General features: G+C 31.9%; 1 protein-coding gene across 4 annotated transcripts in view; it reads left to right on the top strand.

Moving 5' to 3' along the window:
* LOC148627005 (phosphatidylinositol 3-kinase regulatory subunit alpha-like) overlaps positions 1-25,146 on the top strand; it is a 136,802-nt gene that overhangs the window by 68,883 nt on the left and 42,773 nt on the right. For all 4 annotated transcript variants that reach the window (XM_088565428.1, XM_088565420.1, XM_088565403.1 and 1 more), the window contains 2 exons: positions 13,516-13,563; positions 24,978-25,081. In XM_088565428.1, coding sequence (XP_088421554.1) covers positions 13,516-13,563; positions 24,978-25,081 — 152 coding nt within the window. The remainder of the gene's footprint in view (positions 1-13,515; positions 13,564-24,977; positions 25,082-25,146) is intronic.

The raw sequence follows: 25,146 nt of genomic DNA, 5'->3' as shown, positions 1-25,146 counted from the left end.
AGGTGTTCATTACAATAACTTAAAGCCAGCTGTTTCTATTGTGTACAATGATCATTGGTTTGCTGTTAATCTTCCAGGGATCAGAAAGACTTATGGTGAAAAACTAGCACTAATTTATCAACAAAGAAGTTATGTCCTACACTAGTTAAAATTCTATGTCTTATCATCATGATTATGCATAAATAGCCTAACTGTCTTTGGTCTAGATGCAGCTGGAATACATATATTTATGTTTTGCCTTTAGGTGCTGGTTAAGACTTAAAAAACTTTTTTGGAATGTTTTGAAAAGGCTGTATCATATCAACATAATGAACTTCATGGTAAACGAAACTTTTTATCCCACTTTAACTTCCTGATTAAAGGGCATCTGTCTTTAAATTTGAGTGTGACTGAGAATCCATTATGTGAATACTACCATCACATTAGAAGTTTGGCATGGACTAAGATCATTTACGCAATTACACAAATTTCTAATTAATTAGCAACCTAATTTGAGACTCTCCATAAAAACCACTTTGGTATGTTACACATTGGCAATATTACCGCTTTGGTATGTTACACTGTGGCTATATACCGCCCTGGTATGTTAATGTGGCAATATACCGCCTTGGTATGTTACACTGTGGGAATATACCGTTTTGATATGTCACACTGTGGCGATATACCACCTTGGTTTTGTTACTGTGGGAATATACTGCTTTGGTATGTTACAATGTGGCAATATACCACCTTGGTATGTTACACTGTGGTGATATACCACCTTAGTATGTTACACTGTGGCGATATACGGCCTTGGTATGTTACACTATGGGAATATACCGCTTACGGATGTTACACTGTGGGAATATACCACCTTGGTATGTTACACTGTGGGAAAAGACCGCCTTGGTATGTTACACTGTGGGAATATACCGCTTTGGTATGTTACACTGTGGGAATATACCACCTTGGTATGTTACACCATGGCAGTATACCACCTTGGTTTTTTTACACTGTGGCAATATACCGCTGTGGTATGTGTCTTTTGGATAATAGATTATATGGGTAATGCCATTATGTTGTAGTCACATATTAGAAACTCCTGTTTTATTGAATGACTGAGTAAACTCATTGATGGCATAGGCCTATGAATACATTTCTTTTAGATTTATAAAGATTCAAGACATATTCAAAAGAAATAAGCTTGTTCAGTTGTATATCAGCAATGTATCATACCTTTAGAAATCTTTTTATGGCACAGAAGCTAATACCGATTATCCATAGTCTTACTTAATATTATCAATATTCAAACTACAGCATAATGATTTAGAATTAATTTTAATACATTTGCAACTGTTTTATGTTTCTTCCTTGTTTTTATCTTTGTTCTTATTTTTGGACATCTATACATTTTGTATAAGGATATTCTTTGGGATTCCATTGATGACATGATTGTCTCTAATATTTGAACTCTTATTGATGTGTCACTTGTGATAAGCTGTGAATTTTCAGGGTAGTTTTTATATGAAGTGGTTTAATCTTGCTAATACAATATCTGAGAAACTAAATATGACTAGCAATGAGGCATTTAATGCCACATACATTCAGACAATTAGTTGTAGTATATAAGAGTTTATAGATAAAAAAAATACAGCATTGAGGAAAATACTTAGAACAGAATAACAAGAGTGCTAAACCATTGGAACCTAGCAGTTACTCTTCAGAGTAAAACTCATGTTGTGACAACTCAGCCTTCATAATAAAGCAAAACCATTGGAGCCTTGCAGTTACTCTTCAGAGTAAAACTCATGTTGTGACAACTCAGCCTTCATAAAAAAGCAAAACCATTGGAACTTAGCAGTTACTCTTCAGAGTAAAACTTATGTTGTGACAACTCAGCCTTTATAAAAAAGCTAAACCATTGGAACATAGCAGTTACTTTTCAGAGTAAAACTCATGTTGTGACAACTCAGCCTTTATAACAAAGCAAAACCATTGGAACCTAGCAGTTACTTTTCAGAGTAAAACTCATGTTGTGACAACTCAGCCTTTATAACAAAGCAAAACCATTGGAACCTAGTAGTTACTCTTCAGAGTAAAACTCATGTTGTGACAACTCAGCCTATATAACAAAGCAAAACCATTGGAACCTAGTAGTTACTGTTCAGAGTAAAACTCTTTTTTTGACAACTCAGCCTTTATAACAAAACAAAACTCACTGTAATTAAGGCACTGATTAGAACAAAGCAAATCACTTACTTAAGAAACAGGAAGTCTACAAACTAATATATTTCCCTTTACCATGAAAATTGTTACCCACAATTTAAATTACCTTCATACTACTCACTTTAACATAGTCAGTTTTAAGACACTACTAGGCACAGTCAGTATGAGACTAAGAGAATCAATTATAAGTATAAAGCACAGCTCTCACTAATTTTAATTATGTCTCTCCTTTACCTTTGGTATGGAGTTTGTTTTGTCTATCTGTCTGTTTGTCTGTCCATCACACTTCAATATTTTTGGAACTACTACACCGAATTTCATGTAACTTTATAAATAGTTTTTATCAGGAACTGTTAATCTGCTGAATTTTGTGAGTAGTGCCCTTCTGAACTAAAAGAAATTTTATGAAATATGCCACTAAAGCACATTGTAAAAACAATTTCATTGAAACTGCAGAATGAAATGTCAGGAAATTTTGTAGATTTGTGTTCATGAATTTTACCAGGAAATTTTATATCCAATATCTTGTTATTTGTAGAAGTAAAGTTCAATTTTTGAGACTTTAATTGGTTTTTATTACCTTTTCTACACTACATGGGGGAGACATACATTTTTTATGCCAAAAACAAAATTAAATTGTATGTAGGTCCTGTAGATATAGATTATTCTGAAGTGCTTTTTTTAAGGTTCACTATGTAGGTTCACTTATTTTTATCCCTAAAATACTATTCTAAGTCTGTTTAAACATTTAAACATGACCTAGTTTTTACATAAATGTTATAGTAATAAACTATTGATTCATTATTTTAGATTTCATTAGAAGGAGTAGTTTGATATTGGAAAGAATTGAAGAAATGTCTCCTTTTCTTAATAACCTCTATATTTCCATATTTTGAATATCTTGAATATTTGGTATTCTACTGATTTACCCCAATAATGCCTATTGGTCAGAGAGTTGATCTCACCATTTTCAAGACCAAAGCAATTCTCACCAATCTTCTCACCAAAATTTGGTTCCTCAATGAAAATCATTTTTAAATGAATAATATGAGCTATCTTGTCTATGACTTTTTGTCTTAAATTTTGGTCATGAATTTGATTCACAGGAGAGGAAAAAAAATCTGTTGGCAAGAATTACTTGCTGTGGAAATCTACTTCTTGGTCAGTAGTTAAATACTGGATTATCATCTACTAGTGACCTAAAAAGTGAGACATTTGAGGATTTAATCTTTTCATTTTTCAGGAACTGTAAAATCTAAATAAAATTCACAGCAGAGTAAGCTAATATATCTGTCTTAAAAGCAGACAGAGGCTTATAATGGATGATTCATACATTTCTTAATCCCAAATATTTTTTTATAGCAAATCCTTCTGTAGGCTGTATAGAAACTATATTAGGAAATATGAGTGCCCACTGAAAATAGTAAGTACAACTCCAGCTAAGGTTCATGCTAAATGTGATTCATGGGAAAAAAAACTACATATTTTTATTTTTGATATTTTGTTAGAATTGCCATAGTGAACAGAAATTAACATTCAGTTTTTCATATAACCTGTGTTCTTAGGAGATAATAATAATATAGAACACACTGTAGATCTCAAAATTATGGGAGATAACTCCACAAGTGACACTTTAATACAATAGAATCTATTGGATTTTCAATGTTGATAATCTCCTAAGATCAGGCAGATTTGAATGAATAATAACATATTTCATGGTATATAGACCCATAAAACAACTTAATTACAAAAATAAAAATATGTAGCCCTTTTTTGGGGTGTATCACATTTTTCAGATTTTGCATGATTCCTACAAAGAAAAACTTGAAATTAAAGTATGGGAAAATTTCTTGCGAGAAGTTTCACACTTTAACCTGTCAAAAAATGTTTCAAAATGTATAGGAGATCCCAAATATTTTTTGATTGGATATCTAGGCCCAATAGAAACTATTCAAAAATAAAAGTGCAAATGAAAGTTGCCCACTGGAGGTATTAACCCTCAGATTTTGGTTATATTCTACTAGAGAAAAAGTACAGAAAAACTGCCCGCTATAATTTTTACATTATAACCAATCAAAAAATATTTAACAACAAACAGCAGATCCAAAAACATGTACATAGGAAGTACTGTTTTGAGGACCTAACAAATATATTTATACAGTTTCATTGATTATCTTAAGATATGATGAATCACCCCCTTACTGTTTTTTTTCTCTTTTTTTTGGTTTTTTGGAAGAACTTACTTAATAAGTAAACATATTTAAATGAAATTTATATCTTGTCACAATTTCAAACTCATTTATAACTGGTAGTCAATAGTCATCAAGTTAAAGTATTGTCATGATGGATACATGCATGAAAAAAAAATCACAAAAATTGAACTGTCAAATTTTGTTTTAATTTGAGATGGGGCAGGTCTATCTACAAATTAACTTAATGTGGCCAAAACATGAGTCAATTACTGTAAACATATTAATTTTTTATATTATCGCAGTGGACTGAAAAGTGCTAAAAAATTGTAGCTGCAAAATTGAATTTTTACACTGTGTAATGCTAATCATCTTTTGTTACTCACAAATATGTTCAATTGTCAAAATCCATGAATATTAGCAACTGCAAAATTAATACATAAAGCCTGTCAATGAGATATTATTGTCAAGTCCCAAGGATGTAATTTTTTGTTTTTAGATAAGGAAGAAATTAAACACCTTGGTTCTTTGTTGATGGTTAACCATACTGATCATAAAACATGAAGAAATTTTCTTGGTGAATTTTCTGTCACAAGTGTTTGATTTGTTGTGTGGTAGGCCACTACCTATGCTATTGTGACAATAAGTACAGCTCTGCTTAAGTATTAAGCAGGTGGTTTGTCACTACATGTGTAAGTGCGACAATCAGTTAAAGTATAGCTTCACTCATGAGTAAAGCGAGTGTTTTGTCACAACCAGTTCAAATACAGCTCCTGTTAACTGTGTGAAGCAGGTGGTTTGTCACTACATGTGTAAGTGCGACAATCAGTTAAAGTATAGCTTCACTCATGAGTAAAGCCAATGTTTTGTCACAACCAGTTCAAAAACGGCTCCTGTTAACTGTATGAAGTAGGTGATTTGTAATTAATTGTGTTGGTGTGACAATCAGTTGAAGTACAGCTTCAGTTAAGAGTAAAGCAAGTGTTTTGCTACTAAGAGTGTTTGGGTTGACAAGCAGTTCTGGTATTTATTTAATCATTTGACTTAAGAATAAATTTGGTTTTAAAAGCTGTATATTATCTTAAAAATATCTCAAAATTGATGGATTTGAGAGAAACCCTTTGAGTTCCTTAAGGTGTTCCACTTGTCAAAGTAACATAAAGTGCTTGACCTTTCAATTTAATTAGTTCTATGTCTTCTTAATTTACTTATGTGATAAAACCTGACATTTTAGAGATAGCTGTAGATAATACTAATTGCCAATTTCAAAACCTTTCCCAATGGGTTGTCTCATTTGCTAATAATTGTCATGATGTTAGCAGTCATGCAGGAAGTAAGGAAATACAGGTGACAAGATTTTGTTGTCAGTACAAACCAGGGTTAATCAGTGGTCCAGGGAGACTGTTTTAGGATTTTTGTCCCACTTATTTCTATCAAGAGATAATTAACACACTTCCTTGTCTGATGCTTAGGCCAATAATGTCCAATGGTTACAAAAAAATACCAGTATGTGAAAGTAAGGGATTAACTAGATAGTAGTATAATGTGATCTGAATTTATTCCCACTGTGTGTGTATGACATTTATTGTTAACTTATTTTGAAATTAACTAGATTTCTGAATGAGCTGCTGAAATTGAAGTATTAAAGGAAAACATTGAAATAAGTAAATGAACATTCAAATTAAGAAGCTGGCAGTTTCATTATGATGCTGTAATATTGACAAACATGAGATTACCTTTTATACTTACCTTTGGTGCATATCCTGTTATGTACTGTTTCCTGCGTGATGTCTGTGAATTCGAATGCATTGAAGATCTATGTTGAATACTAATTTGAAAGTAGTTAAACATTTTAAAGACAAATCACACTATATTTCATGAACATTGTATGGTGTCAACCACTATGTCGTTATCAAATTGTGATGGGTTTTTTTTTTGTGATTTATTCCCCTTTTTGTTGTCCATTTGCCAAAAAAAAAAAACAATTGAAATAAAAATGCAAGGAATGCAGCATCAGTGTAGAACACTGAAAAATAACAAAGAAACATAGCCATACACATTTTACCCACAGGGCTGCCCATTTATTTGAGTGATAAAAATTTTTTTCAAAAGAATAAAATGGAGGCAAATGCATCTGAATTCTTTAAAATATGATTAGGTAGTCATGTTTCTAAAATTCCAAGAGTTTATATGATTATTGAATTTTTTTTCCTTTTCTTAAGGGACTTTGTTTTCTTATATACCAAAGAAGATCAGAGATAGTTCACGTGTCTGTAAAAAATATAAATACTATTGCGGATGTGCCACTAATTATTTTAGGGATTCTTACAGATTCTTAAAAATACTTCAGAGGAAAATTTTATTTCATTGTCAAACAAACTGACACAACACAACGATGCAAAAATATTCATAACACATACATGTACCTCATCCACAAAAATAATTCACAACACATACATGTACCTCATCCAGAAAAACAATTTATAACACATACATGTACCTCATCCACAAAAACGATTCATAACACATACTTGTACCTCATCCACAAAAACAATTCATAACACACACATGTACTTCATCCAGAAAAAACAATTCATAACACATACATGTGCCTCATCCTTGTAAATGAAAGTCAAAGTTTGTGAAAATATAACCTCATTCAACATAGGAATCTAACCAAAAAAAACCTCTGCAGAAATTGTACATTAATATCTTCCTTATTTGATTGGAAACCCCCAAATATTTAAAGTGTGAATCAGCTAATAGATACCTTCTTACACAAGATGTTTGAAAAACAGTATCAGATGGAAATGGTTCAAAAGTTAGTTTTTCTTTGGCGGGAAACAATAAAATGTTCTTTTTAGACAAATAAAACAAGTTTGTTTTAAAGATTTTAGATGTACTTTGCAACAATTTCAGATCTACTGCTAAATAATATGAGTCAATTGTAAAAATATAGACCCTATCACGGATGTTTAAATTAAATTCTTGAAATTACAAAAACTCCTGATTTGAGGAATTTTTAAGCCGTTAGATCTTTACTTTGAGCACAGTGACCTGTATTTTTTTTATAAGCCTATTGCCATACCTTTATTCTATGTAACATATCTGTAAATTCCAAACTCCAGAATTGATTGGTGGGATTTGTCTTCAAGTTGTGTAAAGGGTTTTGAAAAATTTTGATTAAATAAAAATGGTACTTAGAACTGATATCATGCTTTTCAAAAAAAAATAATTATTGAGATATCTTACGTGGCCATACAGTGGTTTTGTTACCTGGCGCTTACTTTCGAATACAGGCTGTTTCTGGAAACAAAATTTTCTCAAAATCACGCATTATTCCCTAAAATCACAGTTTTCCCCAGCTTTTTTGGTTTCCAATTGTTTATTTTCTTCTCAAATTCAACAGGAGAGTTTCAATTTACTTTCAAGTGTGTAAGGTTTAAGGCTTTTTTCAAGTTTCATATCAGTTATTCTCTTGAGGAAAACCATAAGTACACAATAGAGTGTCAATGAAAAGGTAAGTCTTGGTAGAAAGTCAAAGACCTATTGGTCAGAGAGTAGTTCTCGCCATTTTCAAGACAGAAGCAATTCTCACCACTCTGCTAGACATTTTGTCTTAAATTTTGGGCATGAACTTGTTTTGCAGGACAAAAAATTGGTTGGCAAGAATTACTTGCTGACAAGATCTACTCCACAAATTAAGGTACTTTCATGGTACATGTATATGGTGTGACAAGAGGGCATTATGGCTGTTTTTTTTTATGTGGGACTCATAAAAAAAACCTTTACCCTGACCAGTAAGTAAATAAAATTTCAAAGGTCAGAAATTGGGGGCATGGACTCTGACCTCCCCTGATAGTGGTCATAAATGTGTACCCATTTAATCATTAGCTGCCTTTTCTGCTTGTAATTTTAATGCCTCCATTTTTGCTTAAGATTATAGTTGCATATCAGTGGTCCGCCCATCATTATAACAACCAGGAAAAACTTACAATTAAGGAACCCTGCTCCTGGTCCCATCATAGGACCACAGGTATATGTTACTGCTAGACTGAGCTTTGTTGATAGGAAAGCATGTTTATTTGGTCCTAGAGATCTGACCAGTCTGAGTTGGTTAGTTATCTCCATGTTGACTTGGCCTTGGAGATCTGACCAGTCTGAGTTGGTCGGTTATCTCCATGTTGATTATTCCTTAACCTTGTCAAAAACTGAACAAATATTATTGACATAGTGTTATAACACCCTTAAAATTTAGAAGTACATGCGACCATTGACATTATGAAAGGTCTGCATTTTTCATTTAAATGTATAATCTTGCAACTCAATAAGTATTGTCCTTGCCATACAGGTTTTGTGAATTCTGTGCATACCGTATCGTAAGATGTCCAAGCCTTTTGGTTGCTTGGTCAGCTATTGTCCTTTAACTTATCAAAAGTAAGCGATAATTTTCCTTTTTGAGATATGCTTATAGCTGCCTGTATTATAATGGCATGATTTGCAGTGATGGGTTTGGTGTTAAAGCTTAAGTTTATTGGTAAATTTTCTGGTTTTGTATTGTATCTGTTGATTTATGGGGTTCAAAATTTTTATTGATCCCACTTATATTTTAATGTAAAATTGATAGTTTTTGCTAAGGTGAATTGAAGTTAATAGTGTACTTGTTAAGGCCCAAATATGTATACCCCTCAAAATACACTGTATATTTCTGTCTGTTTTAGTATTTACTGTCAAAGTACTGTCAAAGTCTTGGAGTACCAATTTCCTTGGTTTTCGTGGGTAGGTCAAACCACAAAATTTGGTTCTCAACGAAAAGGAGAATCCCATTGATTTGTATACTGAAAATTCCGAAACCACAGATCCAAGAATCCACTAACTTGTGTTTCTTCCCTAATCCACTAAAATTGGTATACATGAATTTGGTACGTTCACAGTATATGGTGTAACAAGAAGGCAGTGTAGCTGGTTTTTTTTATGTGGTACTCAAGATCTCAACAACACCTTTACATTTTAATGTAATCATCTATTTATAGACATGTATGATATACTGTGAATTGACCAGTGTCTTGTGGCAAGTGAAAAGCAGCATCCATTTAATATCCTTGCAAATTTGACGTCCTCATCTATTTGACACTCCATCCATAATACATCCTCATCCATTCGACATCCCCATCCATTAGACATCCTTGCCCATTTGACATCTTTGCCATTTAGACATTCTTGCCCATTTGATATCCCCATCTATCCTATCCATGTGTCAAATAATTTAACTGTTTAAACCACTTAAAGGAATTAATTGCATGAACTTGCTTTTAAATAAAGTACAAATTAAATATTAGTTCAGATAGAGTAGAGAAGGCTTTGGCTTGTAAGTATAAGTGTTTTTGCTGCTTCACTATTAGAAATGTTGGATAGTATCATTTGGTATGCAGGTTGTATTTAATATACTTTGTCAAAAGTTGTCATCATCAGCTATTATGAGATTTTTTTAGACCTTGGCTAATTAAACTGTGTTTCTTAAACCTTAATTTTAGGGTACATGTAATAATAACTTAGACAAATGTTCTAAAGTGCTGAACTTATCAAAAAGAAAATACTATTTCCTCTGAAGAGGGATTCTCAAAGGATACTCAGGTTTTTTGTATAAATAGTAACAAAGAAGAATTGTGGAGGTAAATACAAGAAATAATCCTCCAAGTTGATAAATATATATATATGTCTTACATCACAATATAATGGTCAAAGAATTGTAACATTTAACTTGTTGATTTGGGGTAGATTGTCATTGTATGCTGAAGTACACTGGTGTCAAAGGAAAACGTCACATGATGACGTGTGAGTCATAAAAAAAACTCTTTATTTGCTTTTGAAAAAGTTATCTTTTGTTGTAAATCTTGGCATATTGATAACATATTTGATACTTTTATTTTGATCCAAAGAATAGAAAATGACGTCATTTGTCATATTGACAGTGTAAATTTATTTTTGCTGGACAATGTCAGAGAGAACTAATTGAGCAGTTCAGTTGTTCCTATACTTTAAGTAAACACATTCTATATTATAACCTTTAAAATTTTATATTGAAGACTTACAAAATCAATGATGAGAAGCTTATTAATTGCAGGGTCCAGAGCAACAATATTTATAATAATCTTTTCAAGGCTATCTTAAGTAAATATTTTGAAGGAAACCCATGTATTGCATGATATAGAGCATGCTTTCAGTGTGGAGTGTCTTATGGTGATTATGTGACTTTGTTGGATGATGATGCTGTAGTACTTTATGAGAAGCACAAGACACTTCTGCCGATTTTAGATTACCTTTAACTTTTCAAGAACTCTTGAATCCTCTCTGTGTGCATTATCTTCATTTTGTGAACTGCAATCAAAGTATTCCATCTGTGCATCATGCAGCTTAGGTCTTGTTCAGGCTTGGGGTTTTCTGTGAAGATTTGTTCATATTATATGATCATGTGACCTTTTGAGAATATACTTTACAGTGTTAAATATTATGTTTTTGAAAAGAGTAAGTTTTTGATGGTCTTCAGTTTTATTTTTCAGAATTTTCAAGATGAATATGTAACTTTAAGGATTTTTTAACTTAATTTTTAGACCCATTTTTTCACATTCTTTACATTTCTTGCAGAAATTGAAAAATCAGAACACATGAAGTTTTCCATTACATGATAAGGCAGTCAATGCTAGATTGATGGTAAACTATTTGTCTAATTTTCATTGTGACTAACTGAAACTGACTGTGTTAGACCCAGAGTATTGGGCTTATTATGAGTGATACATTTCATGATTGATTGATTGATTGTTGGGGTTTAACGTCCGAGCAGCAATATTTCAGCTATATTCAGACGATGAACATGAAACGGATGATAAAATGAACATGAAATGATGATGAAATGAAAAACGGGATGGGACACAAGGACAGTAGGGTCAACAAATTTTGATTGCCACTAGAAAAAGGGAGGGATGGGTAAGGTCGGGCAATTTAGCCTCCTGTGGCGGAGCGCAAAGGTTCCTACTCCTATCGAATACCACAGCAGGGTTCTTTAACATGTGAGGAACGTGGCATCTTTCCCAACACGGTGCACCACTATGGTTTGCGGTCAGGTTTTCCGTATTATAGCCTGACAACCCCAGCATGTAACATGCCAGGGGTACCCCATTCCACCACCTGGGGCACACATCCCAGTTGCTCTGTGGCTCTGTGGGCAGAGCGCCTAGCCCCCGGCTAGGTTTCTGAGCACTATTTAGTCGCCTTTTACGACAAGCTTAGCGCTGCTGCAGGCCTATTCTTTTGACACCCAGACCTGCACGGGGCGTGATACATTTCAGATATAGTTAATATTTCATTGGCAATTGGTTTTTGAAGAACTCATAGTGTTAAACTCTTGCAGAAATCAGTAAATTATTCTAGGTACAAAGTTAAAATCTGCTTTAGTTCTTAAATATGTCAATATAAAACTAAAACACAAAAATAACACCTGATGAGGTAAATTACTGCATCATGTTGTAGCTCATTAGTACTACAGACTTCATATGTCCATTAGAATGGTTGTTGTCTGTACGTCTGTGTGTATATCAAATGTTCAGAATAGAAATATGTCATTTCTTCTGAAGCTAAATTTAGCACTTGTAAAAGTCTAATTAAAATTGAAATGGCTCTTCAAGTGGTGATTAGATTAAAAAAAAATAGATCAAAGCTTAAGGAAAGTCTTATTATAACTAATATGTATTGAAGTAACTCATAGAATATATTTACTCAATTTTTGTGACCTGTTAATTTTTTACCTCAGGGAAAATATCAAAGATAGATATTCAGACATAAAATAGGTACTCCCATATTTATGCTAACCCAGACATCATTAAAAAAGTGTGTTAATCTCAAGACACTATTGTGTTTTTATGTCAAATTCATAAAAGTTTCATATTCTATTCTCAGACTTAGTGGAGACTTTGAATTCAATAACTCTTGGAATTCCTTATATAGTATTGGAATGTAACAACCTGTACAACCTACGCAAGTCTGTTAGTGATGACATTTTCATTAAAACTGTTGTACAGACTAATTTGGTTGGGATAGGGGTAAATGTGATACCACCATTTTGGGGTGGGGGGGGACAGGAAGATATTCTTAGATCTAGTCTGTTAATACTAATTAATGGTTTGTTTTTATAACTTATAAATGAATGTTTTGTCTTGAGTAGAAAAAAAGAAATAAGTGTTTGAAAGTTGGCAACACACATCTTCACAGTGTGTACAGATGCCTCTACCTTTTCAAGGATAATGTTTCTATGTGTCAACAAAATTATGTCTTTTGTTGTTGTTTTTTTTTTATCTGTATGGTATGAAATCTCAAAACAACTAGATAAGTAAGACACATTAAAAATTTGAGGATTACAGCAGCAAAAAAAAGGGGGGTAGATGTATTTTTTTTAAACTTTAATTTTTATATTTGTGTTTTTGTAAAACTGAATAATAATGTCATTTGATATCAATGCCATGATTATCAATGAACTGGTTTTGTACATTTGTACTTTATAATTAAAATTCTTCTATTAGTAACCTAAACAAAGTAGAAACTTACACAACAATTTGATCCATTTGTTCTGTTATTTCATCAACTGTTCATGAACCACAAATGAGACTATTCATGATATTTTGATGTCATGAAATTTTCATTAATTTTGAAGTTTGTGAATGTTCATTAACTTTAGGTTCTTCATTGTTCTTGAAAATCTTAAGTTCATGATTTTTTTCCAGTTCATGAACAGGTCCTGAAATGAAAATTTCATGAATAGTCTCATTTGTGGTTCATTAGTTATTGAGGAATATTCATGAACACTCATGAATTATTCATGATCATTTCGACTGGGTAGTGGGTATTTCTACCACAGCCTATTTTCAACTTCTTTTTCTTTTGATTGCCTTAATTCTTAACAGTTTCACCTAACCTGGAAGGGGTATATCTGATTTTTTTTGTCCTGAATGTCACAGTCATTACATAGATGTTATCAACTTGCAAAAAGTCCCTTTTTGATGTTGAAGAAGTTAATTTTAGTTTATAGCTTGATGCCATTGTTATCATAGATTATTTTTTCTAATTTTAGGTAAAGACTATATTTGGGGCACTGGAAAAGTGGGCAAAAGGTGTACAGGTATGTATGGTGTCTGTTAGACAAGGTTTCAAAGAAATGTAATTAGGGTATCCACAACAACAAAGTAATTAAAAAACCGACAGTATCGACAGTAACTAAAATCATAGTCTGTTGATCTCTCTTGTTATAAATGGACAATAACAGTGCACTTACGACATAGAACTGATATATGGAATAGGCTTAGAACTGCAAGGAAAATGTGCTGAGCATTTTCACCCGAGTTAAAGCTGAGTTCTTGTCAAGTAAGTGCACTGTTATTGTCTTTATACTGCAAGGCTGTAGCCAGGGGGTGCAACGGGTGCGATCACACCCTCTTTTTGAAAAAAAAAACAGAAAAAAAAACTTTGATTTACATCTTAGCGTGTAATTAAAGACAAATCATACCAAATAACCAAGTAAAATTGCTTATCAGCTTTGCACCCCATTCAGAAAACATGGCTACGGCCCTGTACTGCAACAAAATGTAAAAAGAAAAAAACAACATTTTAAGTAAGAAAAACTTGTTTTATCTGAAGCGGGTTACATCCTGGCAACTTCAAAACAATAAAATGTTTGTTACGTCACAACAGAAAGTTATATTCAGGCAGTGACTGTATATTTCTTGTAAATATATAGTCAGTGCATTTGACTGCTCAGGAAGTAGCCAACTCATTTTCTCACTTTCTTCCTGTACACATAAACTTCACTCCTTAAATTTAGCAAAAACAAAAAAAATTGCTTCCATTTTATTCACAGCTCCCCCCCCCCCCCAAAAAAAAAATAAAATAAATAAAATAAAATAAAATAAAATAAAAAATAATAAATAAATAATAAGATATTGCCACTTCCTCCAACTCTCCGTATCCATCATTCTGGTTGTGCTTTAGACAATTATATACCATTTTTGTTATGCCTGATTCTTCTACATTGGAGTTAAGTTTTACTTAGTCTTAAGAAAAGAATGGGGGGAAAAAAGGATATATTCAGACTGAATATGTAAATCTACAACAAAGAGTTAGACATGAGCTCTGTTTTGGAGATTTAGGGTTTGCAGACACCTGAGTTGGTGCATATATACTTGTCTACAATAGATCTGACATATTCACCATAATGGTAGTGTTTTTTAATCCTCTTGTGAAGGTTGATAACAACACTGGTTGTTATTTCTTTGATATCCTGGGAGACAACAAAACCATATGTTTTACCATCACCTAATAATTTACAGAAACCACTGTATATCAGACTGCATTATCCAATATATTTATAATTTTTTTAATAGATCTGGTACATTTTATAAATTTATCGGCTGCAGTTAGGATTTACAGATTTATTCTGTCAAAATTATATCTCTAAGTAAATTTTTTTTTAACATGGCATTTAAGATTTCCGTTGACTAAAAGTAAACGAAGAAGGAAGCTTGTGATGTAATATTTTTTTTGTCTACCATAGCATTTTTAATTAAAAAAAAAAAGGAATTTATATGGCATAGTCATATCCCCTCAGAACAAACCATTATTTTTGACATTTCTTTTGCATGTGCTACTTGAGATATTTTTTGCATTCAAATAAAAATATGTCTGTGTTTTATATTTAATTGAAAAACCTGACATGAAATTGATATTTTGAATATATGAATGTATTACACTTGTTTCATGATTGGTTAACCTCTCCCTAAAGAGAGTTGGAAAGGTAAGAAATACTAGAAAGGTTCCAGGATTAGGTACTTTGTTGCAATCACCTTGTGCATTATACTCTTCTGAAGCAGATATCTCAGCTTCTTTTAGGAGGCATTATGACTCGTATCATGTCTCCCATTTTCAGCCTTGCTCATCTACTTCATATTTACCAATTTAGTTATTATTTGTTTTAGGGTGGTACATGATGGAAATGTTCATAAAACATTTATCAATTCTATTGAATGCTTGCTTTTACTTGATGACTTGTATTGTGTCTCTCCCAGGTTTGACATAAATGATAGTGTATCGTTTTCATATTGTAGTGTGCAACATTTTGTTCTAAATTTACAGTAGCTGGAACTCTGAAATCTGTGTTTTTCATGATATAATGTTAAACTACTGGTTAGTTAAGCTTAATATCTTAAAAATAAAAAGTTCAAAATCAAGGCAGGAAATTGGAAGGGCCAAGTGTATTGAATCTAATATTTTTATTAATTTATGAATAAAATGACATCTTGTTTTTGCTTATCTTCTCTCACACTTCATTTCAAGCTTTTGGCTTTTCTACTGAAAATTCTTGGTCCAAATGAAGTAAACGCCACGCATTTTGGTCTGTCATGTGAACATTGGGAACTTTTCTCTAGTTTTGGGAAGAATTTTAAAAGAATTCTTATGTGTCAAGTCTTGAAATGTTTGAATTATAAGATTTACATGTTATCATTTTAAGATCATTAAGATTTGACTTGAGTTAGTGGTTGGCAAGCATTGTTCATTATAAACAGATTAAATTCTTGTCATTGTATAGTGTATTAATTTGTTTTATGGTGAGTTTGTGGCTTTGTGTTTCTGTAGTGGAAAGTGGATAGCACTAAGATACCATCTCATCATTATTGTATAAGTCTATGTCAAATTATACTATAGAAATCTTCATAGGCAATGGGATTTCACCTTTGTTGGCCTAAATTAGTGTCATTTAAAATCAATGTAGACCTTTCAGTACAGTTTATAAACCAGATATATACATGACTTCCATATTAAACCCAGGAACCCAATTTAACTGATGAAATGAATTGGGTCAGTTACATGTTAAATCCCCTAAACTACTAAATAAACATCAGATTAAAATCTGTACAATGTTCTTTTTTATAATCTAGGATTATAATCAGTTCACCTGATCTCCAAATCCATCATAAACTGCAGAAACATGGAGCCACCCTGAATTGATTTCAGACTTTAGTTTTTATTTGGAAGTGGACAAATATTCGGCATATATGACATCCATAATCCTTCATTTTGTTGTAATGTGATAAAGGCTCCTGGTTGGGTTTTTTTTTGTTTTTGTTTTTATTTATTTTATTTTATATTATTTTATTTTTATTTATTTTTTTTTTTTTTTGGAGGGGGGGATTAAAAATCTAATGTAAATGTTGAAACATTTAGTAAGTAACAGTAAACAAAGGAATAATAGAAGACTGGGATGTATTTTGATTTGGGTGCAATTTAATTTTTTTCTCCAGTTGTTGGAGTTTCTTTTTTCCCACAAAAGTATGTTACTCACAAGTAATAATTGGCAGGTAGCATTCTGGTTTTCATACAAATTGTTAAATAAAGAACTGATGTGAAGTATTGAAAGTATCTTTTGTACTTAAAGTCAGCTACATTCCATACATGCTCTACTTAATTTGTTACAAATCCATAAATGTCTCAGAATTGATTTAATCTTTTCAAACAAATCAGTTTATTTGTAATTTCTTGCCTATTGTTATTAAATCAAAGTATATCTGCCAAATGATGGTACTAATCAAGGAGAAAGATTTGGTCCTATCAGGGTTTACTTCCTGGTTTTAATGCTGTCTGTTTGGTTACTATGTTGATGAACGACAAATTGGGAACATGAGTAAAGCAAGGTTAGACAGTTCAGCCTGCTGTTACAAGTAAATCTGTCACAATAGATGGTATTTTAATTTCAGTTTCGATTTATTATTGCCTTTTGAAGTCATTTCCAGACAAACTCTTTCAAAACTGGTTGATTTCCAGAATTGAAGGAATTTTGGTTAAATGTTGAATTTTATTTCTAATTGAAATACCTAACATGAACTTGATATTTTGAATAAATGAATGTATTAGACTTGTTTTATGATTAGTTAATGAATTAAACATTACCTAACCAGTTTGCTCAGATACAACTACTTGACTAGGTCACGAGAAGGGTTTTAAAGGGCTGAAATTTATACTAGGATATAAAATTGTAAGATGACCCAAATTTGTGAAACCTTTTCTTTTGAAGTCTTTGTCAAGTTTGTATAAATTGGGTATTTATATTCACTTGACCAAATCCAGTTAATACTGTACTACTCCAATTATTTTTAATACTGAGAATTAAGAGAACATTTCAGTATTGGACTAGTTTATGAGACTCATTTTCTTATCAAAACTCTTGCTGTGGGTAAAGCAAATGTTTATTAGAGCGCTGGTACTGAATGTTAATTGCCAGTTGTCAGTTGGACTAAAACTTGAAGTACATTATATCTTTCTGAAAGACCTGAATTTTTATCCACTGTAAATTAAAGTTTTTGCTGATATTGAACCTATTGTAAAATGACAAACAAATGTTTAGTTACTAGTCTAACTAGCTAGTCATGGTAAGCTATGACAGTAAGTCATCACAAGCAAACTGGCTTCACATATACAAATTGCATCATTTTTTTTTCCACTCCATTATATGTAGGCTTTGTTATAAGGACTATATTAACTAAGGAATTTGTATATTGCAGTCCTATGATGGGATCATTCTCTTTTTGTTGTCATAGTCGTCTTAAGAAATTTAATGTGAAGACAATAACTTGAGTATAAGTGCAAAGATCTCTTTCAAATTATACTATTGGGATTGTTTTTGGGGTTGTTAATAAAACCATTTTTGTCCCACACCCCACCCCCCCACAATGCGGAGCTGGGACATAGAAATGCTGGTGTGCGTCCATCCGTCTGTGCGTCCGAAGCTTGTGGACGCAACTCCTCAGAAACGGATGAACGGAATTTGACCAAATTTTGTAGGATTGTTTGCCACCATATGTAGTTGATCATACTTAACCTCTATTTTGATTCTACAATTTTTTTTTGGAGTTATGGGACTTTGTTCATTTTTCAAGTTTTTTTGTTGTTGTATGAAGAATTAACTTAATGGATTTAATTTGATTCATTAAGATACATTAACCTTGAATCGCCACATGGACTTATGAAAGCACATAAGTTTTGAATCTGCTATTTATACAAGTGTCAAACATTTGTAATTCAACTCTTTCCACAGTGGTGGGGGATATATGGCTATGCGTAGCATTCTTTTTGAATTAGAAAAGGGGGCTAGAAACAAGCATTTTCATGATGTCAAAACTATAACTTGAGTGTATAAATAAATGGATCTCTTTGAAATTGTACCACAAGGTGTCATACCAAGAAAGGAAGACGGTTTAATTTTGGAGAACCATTCTGATCAAATTCTTTATCCTTGGTCAAATACTTTACCAGAATTCAACCTCTGTGGTACTATCAAGCTGCTTCCCGTAAAGCATTTAATTTTTATATATAACAAGAATATATATGGTGTATATGTCAAAGAGACAACAACCATACCTGGATGAAAATGTCGCCCAAGACCATCCATTGGTCTTCAATGAACAAAAAGGTTTGCTCAACTTTTACAATTCAGTCACAGGAGTCCAAAACTGCATGTATATCACAAGACTATTTCTTTTATTTTTGAAACTACTGTTGTATTTTGCATCAACATATAGTCCCAATTTACTAAAATCAAAATTAAATTGAAGAATTTGTCCGAACATCCTTAGTAAGAGTAAGAGTGTAAATAGTCCAATGCTTATCAATTTTATTTGGGAGAAGGGAGGGAAATATTTGAAGTACACATATCTTGTTTATCATGAATTATATGATGCTGATAGAGTGCTTGTTTGTGCATTCTGAACTTTTTTTTGTAAAAAAAAAAATTTTTTGAAAATCTCCTAGGTATTTAAGCTGTGATAGTTATATATTTGTATTAGATAGAATCTTTTTATACTTTCTTTTGTGTTGTTAGTTAATTTGTCTTTTTTTTGTATAAACCTGTTGTTAGTATATTTGGATATAACTTGTACAATACTTCTTTGTGTACTTGCCTTGGAATTGTACTTTAGGCTTCATGGAGCCTATAATTATTTTTTATTTGCTTCTGTTTTAATCTATAAATAACACCATTATTAATGGAATACATTATAAGACTATATAAATAAATTAGATTCTCAATCTTTGGAGACCATTTTAAAAATATTTTATGTAACTAAATGTGATGTAATAGTGATTTTAATTATTGTTAAAATTTGCTGATTAATAATTTAGTTGTCTTACTGACCTAGATATTGATTTGTCTGCCAGCTTTCTTGTGTAATATCACATAAATTCTAAATATGTACACTGTCAATCATATTAAATGCCATCATGTTACAGCAAGTCTTGTCTCTAATGTGTTTCTCATTGGACACTTGCCGAATTCCTTAAAACGTAAATGTTAGCAATAAACAAAATCTCTATAATAATAAGATTTTTTAGTCTCCTACTTGTAGAGTCAGAGGGATTGATATTCTGTCCATCTGTTTATTTCTCTGTCCATTAATCAGCTGCACTCTTTTATCTAAAGTTTTGTTTTTTTTTTTTTTTGGGGGGGGGGGGTTTGATATTGACTTCACTTTTGTTTGTCATAACTTGTATGAGCATGATTATTTTTTTATTTATTTAATAATTTTTTTTGTAGGATTCTCTCATTTTTACCCTGGACTTTTCAATTTTGAGTTGAAATAGCTTTAAAGGCAAATTGGTTGGATGGCGTAGTAGCCATGTATGGAATTGTGGACTATTTATTCAATTTTTTTTCCTTCAATGGATGATATTTATTTATTATGGACTTTTATAGCTGCATAAGCTGTCATTTTCGTAAATTTTTGTTTCTGTTGAAGTATACCTTAACTTTGAATTATTTCTGCTAAATTGTACTTTTCCTGTATAATTTCATTCAAGATCCACAAATAAAATGTGTAAAATACATGAAATGGGTGTCTATATATCTGTTGTCTTGCAAGACAAAAAAAACCGACCTAGATAAATCTGTATGCATGTGACTTCTGGTGACCTTAATCCACACATGTGCTATAAGGGTCTCTTTTTTAAAAACAAATCAGATTGCAAAGAGAAAGTGGTAATCAGTGGCAAGGAAAACCATTGGATTCAAGCCGTAAAAAAAGTTTGAATATAATGCAAGGATCCTTTTAAAATTTGCATATTGTGATATAATGTGGCACAAGTATGGTTAGTAACTGTCATTATTTATTTGAAAACTAATCAAGAAATAGATGATATGAAATGTAAACAAGACACATGCTTACTTGTGTATCCGTTATGTTATTTTTTTTTTTTTACCAAGGTTAAAACCCGGGTTTATGTCCTTTCGGCAATCTTTGGAAGTAATGGTGAAAAATAATTAGATCTGAGCTATCCATCTTCTTTGATTGGAAAAACGTTGTTTTCACAATATTCTGAAGGTATTATTGACATTTATTGTTTCAGTTGCATTACTACTAACTTATTTCATTTTATCAGCAAAATTCAGTAGAATCAAAACTGAACAAATTTGGCAGCTAATGCAGCTTTAACAAAGACAATACCTGTTCAGATTATATTGACCTAGGACAAATTCCTCAGTCCATATGTAACATATCTACTGAGTGAAGGTCTTTAATATATATATTACATATGTAGATAATGTATTTTCTTTTTGTCTGCGGCTCTTTGGCCATGATTGGCTAAGAGTAATTATGGAATGGAATGGTTTATATCCAGATCTAAATTTAGAAGTATAGCGTCAATATACATATAAATAGAAACATAGTGGCAATATATAAAAAAATAGAAACAAGGCTTCATGTACATGGAATATCCTTTGCATCACATGATCATAATAACCAGTGAACAAAGAAGACTGTTACACTGTATGTAATATATTGCTATGTACCTTAAAAATGCTTATGATACCCTCCAACTATTTTCATATATCCCTTCCCAGAAGGAGAGAGGGGAATGTTGGTCTTGAACAAATATTTTCACAGCAATTTACATAGGACTGCAAATATACTAGTATGTACTATGTGGTTCCATATAACAGAGCTAATCAATTGATTACCACTTGATTTGTGACTGATGAGTGAATGATGATCTGTTTGATCGATTAGTTATGTGACTGATGAGTGAATGATGATCTGGTTGATGGATTAGTTATGTGACTGATGAGTGAATGATGATCTGTTTGATGGATTAGTTATGTGACTGATGAGTGAATGATGATCTCTTTGATGGATTAGTTAGGTCAAGATTTTCATTAGGAAATAGCTACTACATTTTCCTTAATTTGTTGAACTTAGACAATTCACAGCCACAGGAGTCCCAGTACTGCACTTATGTCACAAGACTATTTCTTTTATTTTTTAAACATATGTAGTATTTGGCATGATCATATAGTTTCTTTTTACTAAAATCAAAAATTAAATTGGAGAATTTGTCCAAACTTTCTTAGTAAGAGTGTAAATAGTCCAATGCTTATCTGTTTTATTTGGGAAAGCGGAGGGAAATATTTTAAGTTTGCACATTCTTAACTTTTTTGTAAAAAAATTATTTTAAAAAATCTCAAAGGCATTTAAGCTGTGGTGGTTTTACTTTTTTATTGGATAGAATCTTTTTATACTTTATTTTGTGTCCCTAGTTAATTTGTCTTTTTTTGTTTAAACCTGTTTGATTTGCTAGTATCCTGTAAGAATAATTTTTAATCGATTTTGGTGTTTATGCATGGAAGTATAATGTGTTTGTGCTTTGAAAGGTTCATTGACCGATTTATATTTTTTGCACTTTTTACATATTTGACCCACATCTCCACATATTTATTGTATGATCAATCACGTTTACAGAAGGATTATCTTGTTGCTTGATTAAATGTCATATTATACTTGGTACAGATGCAGGTATACGTGTTTCTATAGGTTGCAATGACTTTGAATCTGTTGCAACAGAAGGCCAAATTCTCCATCATGATTTGAATGACTGTTTTAAGTATAACTCACTAGAAGAGTCATGCATAGTTAATGTATTTTGATAGAAAATCTTGATAATTTTTTTTTTTAAGTCTTATAGGATTGAAAGATACAAACTTAATTAAATAAAAATATGGCCTTGTCAGTATTGCAGATATAGATTGAATATTACATGTCAAAATCTATATCAAATGCCATATCAGCCTGAGATCCTTATATCACCCCTCAGACTAGTTGTCCTTAGGGCAATATGGCCAATGGATACATGTATAATAAATTCTTATGTTTCATGTTCATTGTCTTCTATAGTTACAAGTGTGTTCTGAGTAATGGATGGATATAGACCTAAGGGTATATATAGGTTATGTAATATAGGGTAAATGTATAGGGCTTTAAAATGCCAAAAAAAATTTATTTTTTATTTGAATATTTAATGATATTGTGATATTATTAGTTTTGATTGGTAGTTAAGCTTTGAAAGAAGACTAAATGTCAGTTTTTAGCTCACCTGGCCAAGGCTATGTGAGCTATTGCCATCATTTGGCGTCCGTTGTCATCGTTAACAATTATACAAAACTCTTCTCCTCTGAAACTACTGGACTGATTAGAACCAAACTTGGTATAAATGTTCCTTGGGGTATATTGCATAGAACTGACGTGGGGATTTTTGATTCGTCGAAAAACATGGCCGCTGTTACTAAAAATAGAACGGGTCAGACAGTAGTTTTTCACATATATATCTCCAAAACTGTTAGGTTTAGCTAAATTCTTTCAATAGCTGAAATGATCCATATTACAAAGTCTTCAGACTCCTTGTAAGAGTTATTGGCCTTGAAAGGGAAAATAAATGCTTTTTTTTTTTTAAATAGTTTTCAGTCAATATCTTGAAAACTATGATAGATTAAAAGAAACTTTCAATTGTTGAAAAGATCTTGTGACATGTCCTACCCAAGACTTCTTGAGTCAGAATTGTTGGACAACTTTTTGTTTAATTTATGGCCTTTGTAAGGCAAAATTTAACAAGGTGAGCGATTCAGGCTCCTGGGAGCCTTTTGTTTTACATTATGATCCAAATTTGGGGGTTTCACATATAAACACATAGACTTTGTTATTTATGAATGTGGAGACAGAGGAGACCCATCTCTTTTCTGCTACTTCTCCTACACTACTGAATGGAATTCATTGAAACTTTCACAGAATATTTATTACTAATTACCATTGTGTCCTTCCATTTATAGATTTTGATCCAAATTACTTTGGAGGTCAAAAGGTGCTTGTTTTCAAATGGGGAAGTGGGGTATCAATTTGATGAGCATGTTGGCAGACCAATCTTAGTTATTAACTAATGAATATTACTGTATATACTTGTGTATATATGTCAGAACCCCCTTCTCAGACCAAAATTTCTTTAATATAGCCTTGACCTGCTTATAAGTCGGACTGAACTCAGACTGAATTTTTACAGGTACAACAATCAGTGAAATTAAAGGAAAGGCACAATTTTTGGTGGAAAATGTGAAGAACGATCATGTGTGTGTTTGTTTTTTGTTTTATTTTTTTGTTTTTTTGTTTTTTTTATGTGCTGCGGAAAATTTTACATCCAGGGTGTACGTTGTGTCAGATCAACATAAACACGTGTATTTTTTATTTAAATGAAATTGCTCTGTACATATTTGAAATGATTTACATAATAAATATAACAAGCCATTTGAGTTGTCATCATTCTTCAATGTTTACTGGTGACCTCCATTTTTACAATAATTTGTTCATACAACTAGTGACCAGATTAGAATAAGTAAAAACTAAGAACTGTGAGAACAATTTTTTAACGGAAACTTGGACACCTATTGAGATAAAAGGATTTTAATAAATTAATTACCCATTAATGTGATTAAAGGATTGATTGCTTGTTAATGTTGTAACACCTTTTTACCAGGTAATCATCTTTCATTGTTTTCTTTTCTATCAAGTCTATCTGCTTCTCTTTGACATATACACCATACCAATTATTGTTATATTGTTATGAAATTAGCAATAATTCAATGTCTTTATTACAATTTAAAATTAAATTTTAATTATTTCTTAGCATTGCTAATATTACTTGTAGACTACGGTACGTGGCTTAGTCATGTTTCATGCCATCTTTTTGGTATTCTGATATATTCAACAACCATGTGACATGCAATTGAAAATAACAAACACAAGAAGCTATACAGGGAATACAAATTTTATTATAGATAGTTTAGTTGTAAGGCATAATAAAAATAAAACTGCAAATATTCATTTATTTCATTACTTTATAACCATACACAATAACAAATATGACATATAGGTCGACTTTTACAATACACAAGTACGGTGCTGATCTGACTGTTAACGTAGGTGTCATTTTCGTGTCAATACCTTGATTCTCCCATTAGATCCGACTAGAATTTTTAACCCACGGCCAAGATCTTGCTTATAAGTCGAAACCCCTCGTAGCAACTCAAAATTTACTCCAAAAAATCTGACTTATACGGGTAACCTTCTGTCTTCATAAAGGTCGCTGTTTTAGTGAACCTTAATCTCAACATTCCATATTCATATTGATGTCAAAATTAACAAGATTGATTTGAATATTCTTTTTTATCTTTAGGCTGTAATCAAGTATGTCATACTTGGTGTTGGGACTTGGTCTTCAAAACCAACTGTATCAGAGGAAATCCAGCACCTGATACCCCAGTTCATGGTACTCAAGTGGTAAGTAGTCAAAACAAACTGTATCTCTGGATACCCAACTTCATGGTACTCATGAGGTAAGTACC

Source organism: Perna viridis, chromosome 1 (assembly GCF_037379345.1).
Source record: "Perna viridis isolate PV_CMFRI_1.1 ecotype Kerala chromosome 1, ASM3737934v1, whole genome shotgun sequence".
NCBI lineage: Eukaryota > Metazoa > Mollusca > Bivalvia > Mytilida > Mytilidae > Perna > Perna viridis.
This window is presented reverse-complemented; position numbering and strand designations above follow the sequence as displayed.